This window comes from Cetorhinus maximus, chromosome 19, assembly GCF_964194155.1.
Source record: "Cetorhinus maximus chromosome 19, sCetMax3.hap1.1, whole genome shotgun sequence".
NCBI lineage: Eukaryota > Metazoa > Chordata > Chondrichthyes > Lamniformes > Cetorhinidae > Cetorhinus > Cetorhinus maximus.
This window is the reverse complement of record NC_135897.1, coordinates 46,394,081-46,409,354: the sequence shown is the minus strand read 5'-3', so window position 1 is coordinate 46,409,354 and position 15,274 is coordinate 46,394,081. Positions and strand designations below refer to the sequence as shown.

Sequence of the window (15,274 nt, the reverse complement as noted above, 5' to 3'; positions counted from 1 at the left end):
CACCTGGAAGTTCCCCGCCAAGCCACTCACCATCCTGACTTGCCGCTGGGTCAAAATCCTGGAACTCCCTCTCTAACAGTACTGTGGGTGTCCCTGCACCACAGAAACTGCAGTGGTTCAAGAAGGCAGCTCCTCACCACCTTCCCGAGGGCAATTAGGGATGGGCAATAAGTGCTGGCCTAGCCAGCAAAGCCCACATCCTAAAAATGAATCATAATAATAATAAAAAGGGCATGTTTTGATAGATTTGGAATTCCCCACAATTAAAAATATTGAGGGCAATTTCCACAAGCTGCCTCTTCTGGGTTGGAGTAAGATTCTGTCTTTGGGTGGGAAGTAAAATTCTCAGATTCTAGTTTTAGATGCAGATTTTATACGTGAAGCCCAGTCCCTGGGACCTGGTACCAGCGTTAACACTGAGGCTTAGTCTCAGCTGGAATCCCCCTCAGCCGGTAGCAAGAGGAACAATTTGCACCTCTCTCTTGTTTTTTTTAAAAAAGGTGCTGATCACTTCTAGCTTTTGATATTTTTAAATTTAATGACATTTTTGTCCATCTTGCACTTTCACACCCTGCAGTCTTAAAGTTCAGAAACCATGCATCTTCTCACCAGTGATATTTGTCGTCAACCTCTGAAATATGCTGCTTGTTCCTGAACCCAATGCTTAATAGATTAACCGCCCCCACCACCACCCACCATATCCCAGGGTCCTGCTCCCACCTGTCTCAACTGTTTTTTCATTCATTCATGGGATGTGGACGTCACTGGCTAGGCCAGCATTTATTCCCCCTCTCTAATTGCCCTTGAGAAGGTGGTGGTGAGCTGCCTTCTTGAACCGCGACGGTCCATGTGATGTAGGTACACCCATTGCACTGTTAGGAAGGGAGTTCCAGGATTTTGACCCAGCGACAGTGAAGGAACGGCGATATATTTCTAAGTCAGGATGGCGAGTGGATTGGAGGGGAACTTCCAGGTGGTGGTGTTCCTGTGCTCTGTGGGATCTAAACCGGTAGTAGAAGGGATAGCAGATTGATGCCTGAGTGCAAACATGGCGAACTGTAGCTCCCGAATCTCAGGGAACTACACTGTATCTTTGCTTATATTATTGCCAGCAACACACAGATGGAAAGGTCACCGAGTAACCAAGCAAGTCCCAGCCACATTTCAAGCTGTACTGCCTCTGATCCGCATCCCTCACACTTGTCTCTGAAAGGTTAGTGGGTCGGATAGAAACCTTTGGCAGGCCGGACTCTAGCCTGCCGTATGTTGGACAAACCTGTTGCAGCGCTTCCTTTGACCGCCATGTGAGCGCACCCCAGACTCAAGCTCTCCATAGAAGATTCACTTTGGTAAGTGAGTGTCAGGCACTTTGGCCACATGACCAGCCCAGATCAGTTGTGACTGTCTCAATATGGTGTAGATGCTTGGCATGCCAGCTTGGGTGAGCACCTCAGTGTCTGGTATTTTGTCCGGCTGTCTGATCTTCAGAAGCTTCCAAATGCGGCTCAAAGGAAAGTGATTGAGCTTCTTGGCCTGATGCTGGTACATGAAGTTTAGTACAATATTACTGAAATTCACCTTTCACAATAATTGAACTGTAGTTCTGAGGTTTATGATCTGGGCTAGAACATGTTTCACATTTGATTTGAAGCTCATCCCTTAAGTTACTAAACATTGGCGTGGATTTTCCAGCCCCACCGTGGCAGGAACCAATGGGGGAGGTTGCGGTGGACCAGCCCAAAGTCCATTGACTTTCGGCAGGACCGGAAAATCCCACCATTGACAATTGCACGAGTTAACTTCAAAAATGGCAGGTATCATGTTACTGTTTACAGAAAACTGCTGCATTTTACATGCTTATATGTTGTTTGTCAGTTTGGTTAGTACCTGAAAATATATGTCCAGTGTGGCTTGATGCCATGCTATATTCAGGTATGCAAGGTATTACAGAATTACACTGTCCCATACGGAAGAATATAGGGACAGAATAAAGTGGGCAGGAACACGCAATTGAACAGGAACTGTCATAAATTAAAAGCAACAGATTCAGACTTTAACAGCTACAGAACCAAAAAAACACACTGAGCTATGGGGCAACATTTTCCCCCCGTCGGGGGGGAAGTGCAGAAGCGGGTGAGTTCCCCCTGTTTGGGTGCGCGCCGCCATTTTACATGAGGGCCAATTAAGGCCCATAGCTTAGCCCAGCATGACGTCCGCCAGGAAGCTCCCTGTGCGGGTGAGGGGGATTCCCTGAGCTGGGAGTGCGCTCTTTCGCACATGTGCGCGAAAGAGCACACTCGTCTCCCTGAGGCAAAATGCTGCCTCGGAGATCGGCTCAGGTTTGAAACATTAAATAAAGATGAGATAAAAAATTACTGACATGTCCCCTCATGTGCCACTGTCACATGAGGTGGGACATGTCAATTTCTTTTATTTAGAGATTTTATAAAAATTTTAATAACCTCATCCGGCCCGTGGATGAGGTTTCATGTTTTTCCAGGAGCCCACCTGGGCTCCGGGCCTGTCCGCCAACCTTAAGGTCGGATGGGCACGTCCATTAATCATGTTAATTACTTTTTTAATGGCCTTAATAGGCCTTTGACATCGGCTGTGTGCCCGCCGAACTGAAAATCTAAATGACGCGGGGTGACACATGCCAGACGTCACCCCACGTCATTTTACGTGTCGGCGAGTGGGCCCCGCCCGCCGCTTGCCGACTGGAAGATACAGCCCATGGTGTTCTTTTAACTAAGTTTATCTGCCCAGAATTTTAAATTTGGACGTTCTGGAGAGAAACATTATCTTGGGGGCAGAATAACCAATGACGACAGACCGAGATATAAACTACTTCAAGATAATAAAATATTCAGTCCAGTAAGCCTCTTATAATACCTAAATGTCACTGAGAAACAGCCTTACAAAAAATACAAATTACTGGACACAAAAAACTCAGCCACAAAATCCTGACCTTCCCTGTGCTCTGTAATCTTGCCTTCCAAGCTCCAGCCCACAGTGAACTACACATCCCACCTCACCAAATTGGTAAGTATGTTCAAAATTGTTAATAAACGAACAAAATAATTTGAAAATGTATTTTAAAAGTTATAATTGACTAAATGAACATGATACAAATTGAGGACCAGTATTATGGAGAAAATAAGCCATTGCTCTATTGCCACTAAAATAACTTGATCCTTCCAGGGAAACTCACTGCATTATGTTGTTATAGTATGCGTCCTTCATGTATACCATCTATTCCTGCAATAATGGCCTTGACGATATACATTTATAGCCATATATCTAAATATGTTTATTATTCTGTTTTACAGGTAACACTGTTTTCCACATGCTTGTGCTGCACCCGAATAAGGGCATGGCCTGCAGAATGTACAATTTTATTTCATCACTTATATCCAAGGAAAAGATTGAGTACCTAGAGAATATCACCAACAAAGATGGACTCACTCCCATGAAACTATCAGCGTTTGAAGGGGATGTAGCAGTAAGATAACAAAACTCTAATTCATTCAATTCCAGACAGTGATCATTTTTGACAGAATGTTGTTATTTAGTGCAATTATAGGTGCAAAAAAACATAAGCATTTTGCCATGAATTTTGAACAGAAAATACTGGAAAAATAACGAAACTTATAATTTTGCATGGGAGCTAATCCTCAAAAAGGCTAATAGTAGGTGGAAACTGTCATGTAAATGGTACTGGTTAGGTAACATGGAAAAACTCAAATAATACTCGAACACATCAGTTCTATCTTGCACAATATTACCCATTTTTATGAAACCAGCTTGAGATATTTCCTCTGTATGTAGAGTTAAAGAAAACTCTTATTTCGTGTTCATGAACCTCTCTCGTTTGGTAAATTTGTTTTTCTTCAGCTTTACACATTGAGCAAAGCATAGTCCAGCCAGTGTCCAAATTTTGACTTGTTCTGTATTCTACAAGCTGCTGTTTAGTTTTATTTGGTGAGTTGCATATTCCATACATTATTAGTTAGCTCAGCATTAAATGGATTCTTGTGAAACTCTGTATTTGATAGGTAACAGACTACCTCAGCTTCTTTTAAGTGCATCAGATATTACACTAGTTGAGAAAGGCAAGAACATTATCCCATATAATGCACAATGTATTAATTTATTGCTAAAGTGAATCTATGTCTTTTTAAGACAATAAAGTCTAGTTTCTCTTAAGTAAAAGAATGCAAGAACATAGGAACAGGAGCAGGCTATTCAGCCTCTTCAGTCTGTTCTACCATTCAGTCAGATCATGTTTGATCTGTACCTCAACTCCATTTATCCACCTTTGTTCCATATCCTTTGATACCCTTAGCTAACAAAAAAACTATCAATCTAAATCTTGAAAATTTCAACTGACCCAAAATCCACAGCCTTTTGGAGGAGCAAGTTCCAGATTTCCACTACCCTTTGTGTGAAAACGTGTTTCCTCATTTCACACCTGAATGGACTAGCTCTATGTTTAAGATTGAGTCCCATTGTTCTGGAATTCGACGCAGCTCAACTGATTGAAGGCTGAAAATTGAGCCGGAGTTGCTGTCAGCAAGGTAGGTTGCAGGTTGGGTAACATTGCAATCATGGAGGGAGGGGTTCCAGGGGTGGTAGTGGGCCAGATATTGTTTGTGGGCCCCTGAGGGGCGCTCCTCTTCCACTAGGATTGACCAAAATAATTCAAGACTCAACGTTAGCTGGGTCCTTCTCTTCCATCACCCCATGGAGCCATGAACTTTGCAGGCTCCAATCTGTTCCCGGAGATCAAAATCCTGAATTTCAGATAATGTCAACATTTGGGCATTGTAATTGGTGAGATGGTCTCTCCAAAACCTGCTGGAGATCGGGGGTGTCTGCAACATTCACCTTCACCCTCGCTGCAAATTCTTCCTATTTGCCTAATTAAAGTTGGTTTGTTTTCCTCTCTCGCGCTCCCTTAGAACCGACTCGCACGACACTGGCAACTTTCCAAGAGATCACTTCTACAAACGTCTCCCAAAATATGTCCAGCCAGAGTTGGCAACCCTACCTTGCTCTGATCTCTCAATCCCTCACTTTCTGGTTGGTAGGCCTGTGTGTATGTGAATGCCAGTGAGGAGAACATAATTCCCCTCATACTTCCTGTTATTTGCTATAATTCAATGTTAAACTTAAGGGCTGCCTGTTTGGATCTGCTGTCCAGTGTTCTAAGATCACTGGAGATGGCCTCAGGGATTAAGAACATAGGGGCAGGCATAAGTCATTCAGCTTACAGTGCAATTCATTGGAAGAGGGCCCTATGCAAGCCTGCTCAGAGTATGCAGTGTATAAGCATTAAGAAAGATTTGGAACAGAAAACGTAATGTATATTTTTGGTAGCTCCATTGTTGTCTTCCTCTTTCTGCAGTGATAGCCTTTGAGGCCTGTCACTGTATGTCTGGTCTAATTCCCCAGTGGTAGCTGGTTAGTTCCTTCTTTGCAGACAAGCTATCCTGCGACCAGCATCAAATGAATATCTGCCAACCTGCCAGAGGTGCAACTGAATCAGAAAATTCAAGCCACTGTAACGTCCAAGTGTGTTGAACAAAAATAAATGCATATTTTTTATTTCATTGATCGTGCATCTTCCATAGAGTTTCCCAGAGTAAGTCAGAGGATTTCCTGTTTTGTGCTAATATTGAATCCACTGATTTACGATGCTTGTGCAACTTGCATCTTACTTTTTTGCGTCATATTGTAGGACTGTCAGTGATATATTTGGGCTTGAACTCTATGATTATGCATATATTTGTGTGAATACTAAATCAGTGGCCTTCAATAATATCTAAAGTTAACTTTACAGTGTAGTTACTTTACCTCTTAAATTTCTTAAAAGCCTAGGATACAAAGGAATGTGGTAGGAGGGCGATAGAGGAATTGTGTGTAAGAATAGTGAAAAGTAGAAAGGAGAAACCATGTAGCTTGCTGGTAGAAAAAAGGTGGACTTGGGTTTGGGAACTTTGGAATGCTGTAAAGGACTGGAAGAACCAGAGCATGACTGTATGGGCAGGATTTTCCCATCGGGGCCCGCTCGCCGACACATAAAATGACGCATGATGACATCGGGTGGAACTCCCAACATCACCGCACCCCATTTAAATTTTCAGCTAGGCGGGGGCGCAGCAAAATCAGCTGTGCGCCCGCCAACCTGTCAATGGCCAATTGAGGCCAATGACAGAGTCAACTATGTAATTAAAGGACCTGCCCGTCCAACCTTAAAGTTGGCGGGCAGGCCAGGAGCCCCGGCTGGAACTAGAAAAAACATGAAACCTCATCCATGGGCGGGATGAGGTTTCTTGGGGGTTTTAAAAAAATTAATTAAAGTTTTTTTAAAAATTATGGACATTGTCCCAACTCATGTGACAGTGTCACATGAGGGGACATGTCAGGGGTTTTATTTTTCTATTTTTAATACTTTTGACAGTAGAACCGATCTCCCTGAGGCAGCATTTAGCCTCAGGGAGATGAGTGCGCTCTTTTGTGTGTCTGCGCGAAAGAGCGCACTCTCAGGTTTAGGGATTCCCCCGCCCACCTGCACAGGGAGCGCATAGCGCATCTGTGCGGACAGCACGCTGGGCGGGCCTTAATTGGCCAGCCCACGTAAAATGGCGCCGTGCCCCCAATTGGGGGCTCTGATCGGAGACGCACCTGTGCGCGCCCGCACTTCAACTTCACCCCCGATGGGCGGGGGGGGGAAATCCTGCCCTATATGTGGGAACTATGACCATTGAGAAAGAATAACAAGATCTTGTAGGAGTTATTGTAAGAGATATTGAGATATAGTAACGCTGAAATGAATCTCAAGGTGTGAAGTGCTTGGCATGGGGCTGGGAGAGTGTGGGGAAGGGCCAAGTTATTGATACTTAGGGTGGGGCAAGAGGCGGTAGGAGTGCGTGAGAAGGGAAGAGGAACACGGTATAGGTGGGGGTGAGTACACGGAACAGAGAGAGGGTAGTTTGAAGGAGAATTCATTCTCTTCACTGCTAAGAATTATAGAAAGGCTGTTCCTCAGCAGTGATCCAGAGAAATCTGTACAATCTATAATAGGTAAGAAATTTCTCCACTCCAATGGTCGCGGGAGAGTCTTTTTACTCGTATGAAGCATAAAATTAAGACCAGTTGGACCAAAATATGTTTCCTCCACCCCTTCACTACCCACCAGTCATGCGCACCCTTGAGGTTCACCGCTCATGAATGCGTGATGGCCAGCTGCAAAAACAAATAAGCAATGTTCAACCACCAGAAAAGAAAACTAAAAAGCTAAAAATCTGTTGCACTAAAATAAAAAGCTTCTATTGAAAAAGAACCTTCAAATAAAATTACGTGTAACCTTGCATGAGCAGCTTGTATTGTCTTGGTCATGATTGGTAGCCAATGGATGCCAACCATGCATGTACAATCTGGAGGTTCACAAATAAAAATTTTTGAACATAGTTAGAAAAAGATTGGTTGTGCATCCCAATCAAAAACACCTGCATCAAAAGTAATTTGGATCATCAACAAAATCAACCCTGATTATTCTTTTGTGGTCTGTCAGGTCACAGGACATGCAAATGTGATTGTCATAAATATTTTAAAAAGCTCAAACAAGAAAATGTATGTAATCAATTAATTAAAATAAATAGACCTTTCCTCCAAAACATGCGTGGTTCAGACACCAAAAATAATCTTAGAAATAAGTTTAATTAGGATATTGTGAAATCCAACATTTTTAACATTTATTCTATTAGAAACTTGTTTTCAACAAAATATATTTCAGTATCAGAGAAAATAACTATTGTAGACAATAGAATTTTGGAAAATAATTGAAAATTATCCTTTACTTTGCTTTCCAAAAGGGGATTGTTGATTTATTGCATATATATCTTCTCCTCAAAGGGAGCTCATTGATATTTTCTAGCTACATTGCATCGGTTTGCTACATATGTTCAATACCTCATATTAGTTCTTATTTGTTGTTGCTCCTTAGTATGAACTCTGAGCCAACCAACTGCAAGAAATTTGCATATGTTCAGGAATTATGATGAATTATTACAATAGGAACTGTAATCTGGTGGACAAAATGTTAGATGCAATGTATACTACAGGATCTTCTCTGGCATTGCTCAATTAGTTAGATTGATATTCTCTTTTATGAAGCCAACAATGTTGCAACACGTTATGTACAATAGCTCCAGAGATTCCTGGGCTTACTCCACAGGTATAAATGTTGATTGGCACCCACACATTTTCTCAAAATCAAACTGCCAGGGGAGTGTCACCTCTTTAAAAAAAATAATAGTGAAAAACTATGAGCATGTTTTGGGCAATGACTAGAAGCAAGGCAAGCCAGAAAATGTGACACTGTCCAGTATTGGCACCATTGCCCCATGTTTAAAATTTAATTTGCTCTCATTGGCACCCCTGGGGGGTGATTTTCAGGTATTGCAGTCAGATTTTTTGTGGAAGTCCAGATAAGGACCTATGATTGGATCCTAATTGGCACTTATGCCCTTCAGTGCGAATGCACCTGGTGGAACTTGGGTGTAAGCTAGTCTAAGGAGACCGGGGAGGAGGAAGATCCTAGCGTCACTAATCCCTCCCCGGTTTTCCTGGGCCATGGTTCTGATGGACAGTGGTTTGGTCCCAAAATGACTCCATCAGAAGTTGCTATATGCAGGCCCAGGTTGATTTTCGGTCCCCTCTGCTACGTTCCCAGCAGACAAGCCATAAGTGCCATGACAGATGAAGATTTTTCAGACTGAATGTATTATTCTGATGCTAAGATGCTGATGTCTTTCTTTAAGGCTTCAAGGTCTAATTATGATTAAGTGAACAGAGCCTTAAATCAATTTGTGTTTAATTGTTTGGTGATGGAACTGTGCAGAATAAAATTGTTTAATTAGTTTTCAGCCTATGTGTCACAACCCAAGATGAAATATCTGGATTTCTTTCTTAAGTGTGACTGCTAAGGTTATTTCTTGATTCCTAGGCTGCAAACATTATGATTCTTCCATGAATAAGGCATTTTCTATTTATGAAGAACTTGCCAGTACATTGTGAATTACTGGATTTCTCTTTTTTTTTAAAGATTATTGGAACAAACTTTTATGTGAGCCAATTTGTTGAGCAAAATTTATTTGCCTATAAGTTGACTAAGATAGATGTTGGCATAGGATATACAATGTGATAGGAACTGCATGTACATGTACTGATTTAATTGTAGATTACAAAGTTTTGTCTTCATGATGAGGTCTGAATTTTATGGAGGAGAAATTGGACATTGTTGCAATGGTTTGTTTTTTTGGCCGGAAATCACCATTGTTGTCGGGGTGGGGGGATTAATTTTGGACCACGATCTTCTGCACCTGATCTTCCCTGGAACTGCACTGCTTGTTAAATTGGAAACTGGTGACTTCTAGTAATGCAGATCACTCACCTAAAATGGCTATTAGATACCCTTTGGTGCAAATTAATGTTCTAACACCAGTTGTCGGACACCAATCGTAATTGATCAGCAAATAGACAGAACTTGTGCTACGCACACTCCATGCAGCTATTCTGAAGCTTTATCCTCCAGGCTATATAAAAAATATCATGGGCAGTCGTCAGCCTGTGTTCACCCCCCTTTTTGTACACAACCCATTTTGTAGTGAAAACCCATGTGATTGAATTCTTCCCTTACAGGTTCTAAAGTTGTTTTCAACTGTTGAGTTCTGTCTATGAATTTGGGAAGTATAGCTTCTAGTCAGAATGATATTTAGTTCAATGTTACAAATTTCCTTCAGCAGATCAAGCAACATCTGTGGAGGATGAGTTAATTTCAGATCGATGATTTTTCATCAAAAGTTCTGATGAATGGTTATTGACCTTAAACGTTAACTCTGTTTCTCTGTTCACAGATGCTGCCAGACATGCTGAGTCTTTTCTGCATCTTCTGTTTTTATTTCAGATTTCCAGCATCTGCAGTATTTTTGTTTTGTTTTGTTGCAGATTATCCTTGAAGTATTAAATACTTTGCAACAAATCTTCATCTTCTTCATTGTACTATAATCCTTCTCATCTGTTCATGTGTGTAATAGCGATCCATGTACTACGGATAAGAAGGTTATATTGAACGGTTGACTGAATTTCAAACATGTAGCTTAGTTAGATTTCTGTATCCTGCCACTTTTGTTTATAAATTCTATCCGAACCCTAAAATTAAGCTATAGATTTAGTTTATCCTCCAGGGGGCTGATTTTACTCACCCAAACTTGCAGGAATGGGCTGGTCATGCATTTAAAATTGCCTCCAAACACTGTTGTTTTTACTGGGCCTTTTGTTTAGAAGGCCATGGAGTCCAGCTGTTTCAGTTAGGAGCCACACTAGTTGTCATACCCCATAGGCATATTAGCTGCCAGCTGAGAGGGACAACTGCCAGCCAAAAGCTAGTCCACTCCATAAGACCTGCCAGGACAGAAGCAGAGTCCCTAAAACATAAATTTTAAACTTACCTTTGTAGGCTCAGGAAGAGATAAGTCTGGACCTCTGCTGCCCCAGTCTTCCCCCCTTACCACACATGAGACCTTGCCAAATGTTCAAATAACTCAGCATCAGATTGATGCCATCAGCAGTGTTTAATGCTTGCCCCACTCCTCTACCACCCCAAATCCAACATCTGGTTAAAATTGACATCCTTTTTGGACATGATGACTAAATCCCATTTTTCACTCTGGCTCTTCGCGTTGACAAGTTTTCACTTCAAGAACTATTAGTCATAGGACATAGAATAACACTGATAATGTCTATTAAGGTCAATTTGAGTTGATTCGTTTCAAGTTGAAGAGCTTCATAGTTTTCTTATACAAGGATTTTGTGTATTAAAATTGTAAAATATTAGTATAGTTTGATATTTACCTGACTGAAGATATATTTTGTGTGCTTTTGTTGCAGATGTTCAGTCATTTCATGAGGAAGAGGAAGCAGATTTATTGGGCTTTTGGACCTGTATCGTCCACCTTGTATGATCTTACAGGAATTGACACCTGGGGTGATGAACTCTCAGTCCTTGACATCTTATGCTCTAGCAAGAAGAAGGAGGTCAGTTACGTTGAAGAGTTAACTTTATTAGAAGCGGCATTCTATACAATGAAGCTAAAAAGACAGGACAAGCTTCACCTGAATCGGACAGATACCAATATGCTAGAAAGTGAATAAAACAATAGATAGTGTTAAATAAATTAGAAGGGTGTAGAAAACAACCTGAGCAGGCCCAGAAAGAGGGAAAATAAAGTGTAATGGAGATTTTAAAAACGATATAGAGATTGGATGTTATTGCATAAGAGTAATGGTTGGTGGTTTATTGTTTGGAAGCAAACACTGATACAACAGGTAAGTATGTGGAATATAAGGAGATGCCCATGCAGATAAATAATGAAGTCAACAAACATATCACTTCAGGAAGTGGGAGACGCTGATATCTCAAACCTCTGTATGTACACCAGGAATCTTGGGAATTAAATATAAGATCTGGCAGTCTATGCTGGAGAGTGAGGCCCTGAGGGCAGACTATCCACTACTTTAGGCCTTGGAATACTTATTCCTTGAGCAGGAAGCGGAGAAAGAGAGGTCAAAAACCCACTGGAGTGGAATAGTTGCCCCCAGCAATGCTCCTGAACTCTAGGAGTGGATGTGACTGCCTTTGGCTGTGGAAGTCACTGCTTCCCTTAACTTTTATCCAATGAGGTGTGGCAGATGGCATTAGCGCCATCTCTCAGTTTGCTGTGTATCGCTGTATCAGGGAGGTGACAGAATCTCTCTCTGTCAGGAGGAACACATGCAGTATATTTCCAATGGACAACGTAAAAGAGGACAAGATAGCACTGAGCTTTGCCCACATTACAGGCTTGCCCAGGGTACAAGATGCCATTGACTGCACTAGCATTGCCTTGTGTGCTCTTGGGCGTCTCCAGAGTAAGCAAATTCTGAGTAGAACAGTTGCTTCAGGAGCCTGGTGTTAGGCATACGACTGACATAACCCGCTCAGCAGATCTGTTTCTGAGTGATTAGCTTGGGAGTGGATGCTGCTGTTCGACTGCCTTTCCTGCAACCGGATTTTGAGGATCTTGTGAAGACATCACTGGTGGTACTTCCCCAGTGCTTTGATGTGTTTGCTGTAGGTTGTCGAAGTCTCCGAAGCACATAGGAGCATGGGAATCAATGCTGCACGGTAAATCATGATCTTAGTCTTTGGCTTGAGATCCTGCTCCTCAAATACTCCCTTCCTCAGTCAGGCGAAGGCTGAGCTACCACTTTGGAGGTGATGGTGAATTTCATCACCTATGTTTGCCTTCGTTGAGAAGTGGCTGCCATGATACGGAAAATGGTCTGGTGGTTTTTATTAAAAGAAAGACATACCATTGCAGCTTGTTTGCAAACATAGGCAGTGCATCATGGAGCTCCATGGCTGACTTCCTGGAGTGGTCCTGATTCAGTTGTCTTGTGTTAATTTTCTGCATCACTTTTGTTTCACCCAGGCTGTCAGGTCACAGGCAGTCTACTTGGTGACGAGGTTACACTCCCCAGATATGTCTAATGATTCCTGCCAGAAACCCAGGCCAGGCACTGTGCTGGCCTAAATCGAGAGCCACACCACCAGAACCAAGAAGCTTACTGACAGACCACCGGATGCTTGAGCAACACTTTTCTGCTTGGGTCACTCGGATGGGTGGGGAGGGTGGTGGGGTTGGGAAATGTCTGTGATACATCCCTGACCATTTTTCGAAGTTTGTGGTCATGTGCTGCAAAGCACTTTGATAAAGAGGGACCAGCCTTTACCACCGCCTGGACTGCAAGAAATAGAGGAGGAGGAAGAACAGAAGCAGCAATGTCCACCAGTGCTACTGGCTGCCAGAGTTCTCGGGGAGCAACTTACCCAAGAGTGCTTCATCCTTCCCATCCCTTACACACCCACAGCGCCACGGTGCTTGTCACCAATGTCTTTGTTACCAGTGTCTGATTGCCTTCCTTCAGTCCAGCCTTATGAATCTTGCCCTCACTTTACTACAAATATAAATATCAACATCAAATCCAGAAAAAAAGTACTCCAACAGCTCAACTGTGTTATTAACAGGAATAATTAAGAATCAACCTCGTACAAGTCTTTAGTGCCTGTCTTCTGTGCTTGTTTGCCTATCCTAGTTCTCCTGTGAGGTGTATTCTCAGGGGCTACAGCTTGAGAGCTGGAAGGCTGCTGAGTTTCCATCAGGGGCACTTCAGATAGTGTGCTGGGCAACCTCAAGCTACTGTAGACCTTGAGAGCCCAGCTGAAGATTGCAGCAATTGATCATGGGCTGGGTCAGTCTGGTCCAGCTGTCTGTGTAGCACTGACATGGGCACTGGAGGAATCGTCTTCTCTATTTTCTTTTCTCCAGCCTGTTCTCCATTTTCATTCCTGCAATACTGCACCTCACCGCCAGTAAATTGCCCACAGGCATGGAGATGATCTACAGAGCATACAGGAAACTATTCAACTGACGTTGTCTTCAATGCAAAACTAGAATCACTGAAAGCTCAATCGTTCAGTATGCAGGTGACACTTGTGTGTGTGTTCACTCAGAAACTGAGCTCCAGGTCATTGTTGACTCCTCCTCTGAAGTATATGAGAAAATGGGCCTTTCATTAAACACCCAGAAAACGGAGGTCTTCTTCCAACCAGCTCCTAGAGCACAACACCTCCCCCCCGTCGATTAAGATCAATGGCAAGATCCTGGAAAATGTGGAGCATTTTCCGTATCATGGGAGCCACTTCTCGACGAAGGCAAACATAGGTGATGAAATTTACCATCGCCTCAAGTGCTGTCTTAACCTTCGCCCTCCTGAGGAAAAGAGTATTTGAGGAGCAGGATCTCAAGCTAAAGACTAAGGTCATGATTTACCATGCAGCAGTGATTCCCATGCTCCTATATGCTTCGGAGACTTCGACAACCTACAGCAGACACATCAAAGCACTGGGGAAGTACCACCAGCGGTGTCTTCACAAGATCCTCAAAATCCAATTGCAAGAAAGGGGGTTCATCAGTAGCATCCACTCCCAAGCTAATCACTCAAAAACAGCTCTGCTGAGCGGGTTATGTCAGTCGTATGCCTAACACCAGACTCCTGAAGCAACTGTTCTACTCAGAACTTGCTTACGCAGGAGACTCCCAAGAAGACAGTGGAAATGCGTTAGGGATGGCTTCAAAGCATCCCTGATGAGATCAAACATTTCTGCCAACACATTGGAGTTCTTGGCTTGTGACTGACTAAAATGTAGAAGGTTCATTTGAGAAGGCGCTGAACACACTGAGGTGGAGTCAAAGAATCAAAGAGAGCGCACAAACCTCCAGACACCTCATCTACCTGACCGTTCAAGCACCATCTGCCTCGCAGGTGGCAGAGCTTATAGATTGCACATTGGAATTACAAGCCGTCTCAGAACCCATTGAACCAGAGTGGAAGCAAGTCGTGCTCGATCCCGAGGGACTGCCTAAGAAGGTAAAGTGGTGGTGTGTTGCTTTCCTGAGAGAAGACAGCATGAATCTCCCATGCAGCCAATGTCATTCTCTTGAGATTATACTTCAGTGGCTTTGCAAGAAAATAGCATGCAGGAGTCATGTGACAATCTGAAAGCCCCTGTCAATGCTGCCTTCCACCCTCCTTTTCCTCCACTACCCAAGCCAAGGGACAGCAGTCTGGGCTTCCATGGAATCTGTCAATAGAGTCTGCATCATGGTGGGTGCCAATGTCCAGTTCATGAAGCTGACTACTTGTCCCACATTGGACAGAATAGTCTCTGTGGTCTCCAGAAAGTCCTGGCAGAAGGAAGCTGACTCCTCCCATTGAGCACACATTCACTTGCACACTACCCTATGTACCTAACATTTCTGGTATATGTTCAACAACTTTCTTTGGTAACCTGGTCCCTCAGTATGTGAATGTAAGTCCACTGCACCAGAGTTAGTATGTAATCTCACCCTTCAATGAGCTGGCATTTGCAACACTCCAGCCCCCTTCTCTACTTCCTGCACACTTATGTTTGGTGATTCAATATGTGTGGACCCATCCTCTAGCCTGCCCTCTAATGCACATGTGCCATTCTCTGAGTTTATGCTTATTATAGTCTACTTCCTGAAGTGGCACAGGTGCCTTGACAATGATTAACTTTTAGTGTGAAGGAAGAGCAAAGAAAGATGGATGGCTGTTAAAAGCAGCTGTGGCTTGTCAAGCAAACTGT

At 43.0% G+C, this 15,274-nt stretch overlaps 1 protein-coding gene across 1 annotated transcript in view; it reads left to right on the top strand.

Moving 5' to 3' along the window:
• The window catches only part of LOC144694187 (transient receptor potential cation channel subfamily V member 6-like), a 152,363-nt gene that overhangs the window by 80,402 nt on the left and 56,687 nt on the right, over nucleotides 1–15,274 (top strand). Inside the window, exons 6-7 of the mRNA XM_078564543.1 lie at nucleotides 3,330–3,502; nucleotides 10,954–11,100. Coding sequence (XP_078420669.1) covers nucleotides 3,330–3,502; nucleotides 10,954–11,100 — 320 coding nt within the window. The remainder of the gene's footprint in view (nucleotides 1–3,329; nucleotides 3,503–10,953; nucleotides 11,101–15,274) is intronic.